The 6922-nt window shown below is 33.4% G+C and overlaps 1 protein-coding gene across 1 annotated transcript in view; it reads left to right on the top strand.

Annotated features, from left to right (window-relative positions):
- Positions 1–3207: 3207 nt before the first annotated feature.
- The window catches only part of MGAT4C (MGAT4 family member C), a 117637-nt gene continuing 113922 nt past the window's right edge, over positions 3208–6922 (top strand). Inside the window, exon 1 of the mRNA XM_042815877.1 lies at positions 3208–3333. Within this exon, the coding sequence (XP_042671811.1) occupies positions 3208–3333 (126 nt within the window). The remainder of the gene's footprint in view (positions 3334–6922) is intronic.

The raw sequence follows: 6922 nt of genomic DNA, 5'->3' as shown, positions 1-6922 counted from the left end.
AACAAGACTGAAGAACTTCTTGTGTTTTTAAATTAGTGTCTTGTACAGAGCTACATTTTGCAATATAAATAATTGGTTTAACCATTAAATTGATCTGACAGGAATAATTGTCATGCAATTAAATGCCGCAATGATCTTAACTCATGGGAAACATATACTAATAAACCTCAGATTTGTTTTTCTTGGGAACTATGCTATCCTCTCCTATTAGATTTTTAGTTTTAGTTCAGTTTTTCTTAGTTTTATTTATATCTCAGTTAACGTTATGTTATAGAAAGAAATAGAGTGTATTACTGAAAATCATTGGTCACTTCTTCATTCTCCTGTTTTTCCTTTATTTTTATGTGATTTGTATTTGAAATTAAAATGCCAAAATATTGTCATTGACATTACATCCATTATCTGGGCCAGGTATAAGAGATAACAAGTTAGTCTACTCAGATAAGCAGGCACAGTTATAAGAACATATGAATTGTGTATCTCCAGATTTAACGCATTTATACATGTTATTGAGCTCTTGTAACCTGCTTTAATATGTGCATTTTATTTAAATTTTTCATTTGTTGCAATTACTTTGCATTTTTTCTTTTTAATTTTGTTTGCTTTGTTTTTTTTTCTGTTTGTTTGTTGAAGTTGTGTATTACTACTGCACATATAAAGTATATTAATTAAATCGTATCATATTCTTACTGTTTTTAATGTCAATAACAATAATTTTAAACTGGTAACAACCAGTGTGTTACAGCAAGTTGAAATGTGGAAAGTAGTGTGACTTGTTTAAGATTATGGAACTGTTCTCTACAGCTGTTCCCTTATTCAACCTCAGTGTCAATAGTCATTGATGCTTTTAAAACATCAGATATACAATTTTTGTTCTTAAAACACAGAGTGGGTGTAAAGTGATAATTTATCACTAATATTCGTGCCATCCAGTTTCAACAAAATTCTAATATTCTTACTGCAGAAGAGAGATTTTTTCTAAAGAATATATTTCAAAATGTACTGCCAGTTCTACTAGGAACTCAAATTCTAAACTAGCATTTCCACTATCAATTCTATGATCTTTTTCTATTACATAAGTATACTTACATATACTTGTATGAGTATGTCTTTAAAGTGGCTACTTAGTTCAGAAAATTTAAGCTCTATTTTATCACCATATGTAACGCATTTTATGGACACCGAAGACTTTGTGAGAATATGGCACTCTACAATTTAAGACAATTTACCAAGTCATCTGTAAGTGATGACATTATTACAGAATAAAGTGTAGTTTGTGAAAGAATAAAAAATATATAGAATTTTATCATGATAGGATTAACTAGCCAGAGAAATCAATTTATTTTTTCAGACCTAATCAACCCATTATATAAATACACTCTTGACAATGTGTCTATTTGGATTGGACTATTTACAGCACCAAATTTTCAGGGGAATGTGACTTGTACATAGGGTACATATAAGCACATTTTACCTCATCAGTAATTTTTTTACTCATAACTCATATCTTCATAGCAATTACTGTGTCTTACCTTTATCATTAATCATAGAAAAGCAAAGCTGGCATTCTCATTGACCAGATTCATCTTTTCTGATCTGTGATTCAGTTTTATGCCACTTTGCATGGCAATGAATCTTTTTTTCTTTATATTTCCATCTGAATTCCCATGTTTTCTGAACAGAAATAAATGAACAGAGGCTTTCAGTTTGGCCTAAAGTATGTTAATGACTAATAGGTTAGCCTCCAGTTCCCCACAAAGAAATGCTGTTTATTAAGTACCCAGAATTTAATTTTCTGAGTCTCTATAACCTGGTGAAAGACAACAAAGTAATGGTAGATCTGTTTACCTCTTTTATTATAGAAATGTTATGCTTCACATCTTTTGTATTAAGCTAAAACCACGTCCAATTACATAATTATAATTTGCTTTCCCGATTGTCTTATTCTTGTCTGTTGGGAATTATTTATTTGATTGGTCTTGTGGAGGTTTTTTTTGTTTGTTTTGCTTTTTTTTTTTTTCCTTCAGAGAACAAACTGAGTAGAATTTTAAAATGAAAAAAAAAACCATTATTTTACATGACCTGTAGTATACCATAAATATACTAATGTGATATATAATTTACTATAAATAAACACTATATCAGGTACTCATTCATTCGATAAGCAATTAGCTTTGTTAGATGAAAAAAAAAATATGTTGATATAGAAAAAATGGCATACAGACAGCAAGTGTTAGACAAGATTGTTAGATTTTGCAACAGGGTTTTCTGACACTTAGATCAAAATATATTTATTTGGGGGGATGAAAAGAAGTACTTTAAGCACTGATTTGGAGTAATTTTAAAGTTCACATGATTTATCATGTTTCTAGTAAGAGCACAATACTTACTGTCACTATATTTAGGATATCATATATTTGGCAGTCTGTTTCATGCCTCATTTACTACAGAATGTCTAGGTTGTTAGTTAACATTCAAAGAGTAAGTGCACATCTAGGTTTGCACATCTCTTTACTTTTGCTGTTAGTTTTAAATAGTTAGTAAGACTCAGTAATGAACATGGTAATGGTACAATGTTTTTCAATTTACACTTTTTTTTTTTTTTTTACTGTGTATCTTTATTAAAACTCATAGCTTAAGAAAAGGCAATGTAAAATCATTTCGAAAAAGAGTTCTCCAGGTGCTGCATGCATTAACCTTTTCTTTAATACCGCTTCTGTACAATATTCTGATGATTACTGTCATTTAGTAAACATATTATAAAAATGCAGTTGCTTGGGGGTCTTGTTTAATAATTAAGGCAAAATTCAGCTTTTTGTTGTTGTTGTTTTGGGTTTGCTTGCTTTTTTTTTTTTTTTTTTTTTTGTGTGTGTGTGTGTGTGTGTGTGTGTGTGTGTGTGCTATGTCCAGTGGCTAAGCTGCAAACACCTGCTACCCCTACTCCCCAAAGAGGCAGCTTTTTTACCATCTCCTTCTCTCCAAGTGAGAATAAAAATGACAGAAACAGTAAAACACCCTGAGCGTGTATGTATAGTGGTTAGAGAGACACATTGCAATTTGTGGCTGGCAGTTTAGGGTTAAGGTATGATTCCAGGTGAGAGAAGCCAATGAGAGGACGCCCGGTTGATGTGTCTGACATCATCCTGCTCCAAGCACCCAGCCCGGCCGGGGCAGCTCCCAGCCGCTGCTCCAGCCCCGCCGTGATGGATGCCGGCAGCCCCGCGCTGGGAGCCACTTATCTTGCTGCCGTGTGAGGCCCAAGGAACGCTGGAGCTGCCGGCTCACACCCAGCGTGGCCAGATCGAGCTGAACCAATTGTTTTCCCTGTGTCTGGTAAGAGTCTGATCTGTTTTACCTTCTATGCTGGAATAAAGGTGATACGCCCAACCTGCCAGGGGAATTGCTTTCATAGTTGGGAGGCTTACGACGCTATAATGTGTAAAGAGTAGCTTTTACTGTCAGAAGGGAGATGCTTCAGGAAGAGAATGCTTTAAAGGAAAAGCAAGACGGTATTTGGCAAACTCTACTTTACATTATGGAAATGAATAGCCTGGCTGTTTGTGCTGCACTCCAGGTTAACTAAAGAGGATTAAACTGACAAGACCATTGCTCGAAACAATAATTTAATGTCTATATTTTTCCTTTCCTTTAACAGCTGTGTTTTCACTTTAAAATCCAGCTTTTGTTGATGAACAAAGAAATGGAGGGATTTGAAGAGAGGGAATTTAATGTCATATCAACTTCAAAAAATGTTCTGTGATACTTTGCAGATGTAAATCTTAAGCCATGAAGATTAATACCAAGATGTTTAAATTTTGGGTTCTGGAATAAGCTCTAGTTACTTTCCATAACTTAAAGTGATAATAAACTGAGTCAAAGATTAAAAGTGATGATTGTATGTTACGTTGATTCCAACCACCCATTTTAGTTTTATTTGCTATCTTATATGATTTCCCCTTTACATTCTGTAGTTCATGTTCAAATAAATGTCTCATTTTTGTATTCGTATAAGTGTATACATACAGACTGAAGAAGTGTTTATATCTTTCACATTGTTAGCAGCTCTGTAGTTTGTAAAGAGGGAGGAGAGGGAGAGGAAGGAGTCTGTCTTTGTAACTTCCTAATTTTGCAACAGAATAAGTACATTTAAAAGCTTTTGCACTGATGTGGATTTAAGAGATTAGAAGTGACATGGACATTGATAAATCAAATGCAATAAAGGAATTAATTGACTGAAGGAGTTCAGGGGCTACTGTATGAAAATTCCAATAACCAGTTTAACTAGTCAAGTGGTGTACCCATTAAGAGATAATAAATTGTAGACTTCAGTTAATTTTAAAGCCTGATGGCATTTATTTTTTACTGCTTAGAATTCACTAAATATCTAGGGTACTTATTAACTCTCTGAATTTATTTCAGTAATCCACGAATGTGCAATACAAAGTTTTAAAAAATGACACATGCAGTGAGTATTGTGTTTGTGAGATAGATACATATTGTCATTTAATCAATTAGATTTTCTTTAATCAGTATCAGAAGAACAAGCTATTTTCAGCTCAAATACCATTTAAGAGAGTAGAGTTTCTAAGTCTTGTTATACTTTCACATTTTTTACTAATTCAGGTGTGTCTTTGCAGCTCCTAATATTTGCTGTTGTTAATTCAACTCTGAAAATTAATGTTCCCAAACAATCCTAAGCTTCTATTAAATGTTCTGTCTGAACAGGACTTTATGGATGGAGTTAGAATCTAGTCCTTCATTATGGTGTGTTTTGTTTCCACTATAAAATGCCAGGAATTCCATTTCAAAGGTGGTCTCGTCATGGACTTCAAGCAGAGAAATATTTGACATTTTACTACTTTATCCTGCTAGTTTAGATCATTATCAAACTTAATTATTGTATACCAGCCTTGCAGATATGTTTATTAATTGTTTTAAAGTTAAAAAGCAAATGTGTTTGAAACTCTCTCAGTTTAACATATCTGCTTAGGACCATATCATCTATCCATGCTATTCATGCTTCATTACGAGGCTTTGTGTCATAGCCTGGAATATTTTTTGTCCTGCCCATTTTAGCCAAATATTCTGCAATTTTTCATGATTTCTGGGCAATGGATATTATACAGATTTAATGCTGAATTGTTACACACCCACTATGTTCTGATCCAAATAATTCAAAAACTGCTTTTAATTTTTTAGTCCTTTTAAGTACTGATGCACATTGCTTTAACAGATAATAATCATAGTCTTATGGAAGCCAGGGAAACTCAATGGTATAACAATCCAAACAGGCAGCAATCTAATTCATGTAGGAAATGAAGCATCTAATTTAGCTTAATCTTTCAAACAGAAAAACAAATCCTTTCTAAAAGACAAGGAGAAATACTGGTATTTTTTTGCTTAATTTCAACCATAAAGCAAGCTTAGCCTTAGAAATAGTAGAATGCCACAGTCTTTCGGCCAAAGAAAACAGTGTTGACAACTTTATTTTCTCTTCAGAACAATAAAGATAACTATGATAATGTTGGCACTTGAATTGCACAATAGATTGGCTGTTAGTCTAGGGAAGTGTCCTCCCTGTTCTGTGCTTGAATAACAGGTAATGTCCACAAAGCATGCTCTGTGAAGTCTATATTCTGCCAATGGTCAACTCTACTAAAGGAAGAACTCACTTTATGTTGCTTGATCTTGGAAACAGGCCATTTTGTTTGTCTGGTTTTCTATGAATTAGTCAACTTACACATTTTCACAATGTCATCAGGTAACAAAACTTACAATGAAGATTTGAGTCATTCCTCCTACACAAAATACATCTCTTGTCAGAAAATTTTGAGCAATATGATGAAAGGGGAATTATTTTATAAAAATCCAAAACATTAAACATTTCCTAAAGAAAATAAATATTTCAGCGAAGCAGAAGTGTGACATTTCAGTGATTGATGAAAAAGTATCCATATCACCAGTAGTAAAAACAAGAAATAAAATGAATTAATCTTCTGTAACAGACTAGAGAATGTTGTCTTTAGAAAACACAAATTAAAGCAGGATTCTACTATCATATATTCTTCTGTATCCAACTGTATCTCCACAACAAATGTAGGATGGAGAGGATTTCATCTGTACTGATCCAAGCCCTGATCCAAGGGTCAGTTTTTTGTTTGTCTAAGATAGATCTCAAAGACACTCTTCTAAGAAATCTCATAAAAACAGACACAAAATTTTGTGCTGCAATCGTTCTCCTTGCCTACCTTGAGAATACTGGGGTTTGCTATCTACCAGGGTGCTAGAGAAGGATGGGTGAGAAATTATTAAATAAATAAATAGCATTCTAATTTCAGAATTATGAAGATTATTTTTTTCTTTTTTCTTTTCATTTCTCTGAAAGGAGATAAAGGCTATAGAGTTTTTCCACCTTGAGAGATCTGCATATATCACTCCAATACACTGTTTTCTATTGGAAAGAAGTCCAGTTGTATTGAAGTGAAGAGCATGCCTAGAATGTAATCCAGCAGGATAACTGTCTGTGATTGGAGGACCAGTAATGTAGATTGTGCACTTATCACACAGGACAGGTCAACAATTGTTTTGATGCTGTTTGTTTTCCTGTTTCATTTTGTTCTGAATCTCATATGAAGTCCAGTGGAAACTCTGTTGTACAACAAGGCTGCACTAAAAAAATTTGATGGGCAAGGGTTTACAGTTCACGCTTTAAGGTGTTGCAGCCTCAATTTTAGCCTTTGCCTACATATAGCATATAACCTACATATAGTTTCTCTTATAATCTGTGGAGAGAAAGAGACATCCTCAAAAAATGATTTGTTTTATTCTTATGAGAGTTATTTCAGATAGATGAGCTAAATTTTTCTCTGGAGGGGCCAAATTGTCTACATATAGGCAACTTAATACTTTAGGATAGCAGTTT

The sequence above is a fragment of the Centrocercus urophasianus genome, unplaced genomic scaffold (assembly GCF_019232065.1).
Source record: "Centrocercus urophasianus isolate 14NV4802_14NV808 unplaced genomic scaffold, USGS_Curo_1.0 seq_15, whole genome shotgun sequence".
Taxonomy (NCBI): Eukaryota; Metazoa; Chordata; class Aves; order Galliformes; family Phasianidae; genus Centrocercus; species Centrocercus urophasianus.
This window is presented reverse-complemented; position numbering and strand designations above follow the sequence as displayed.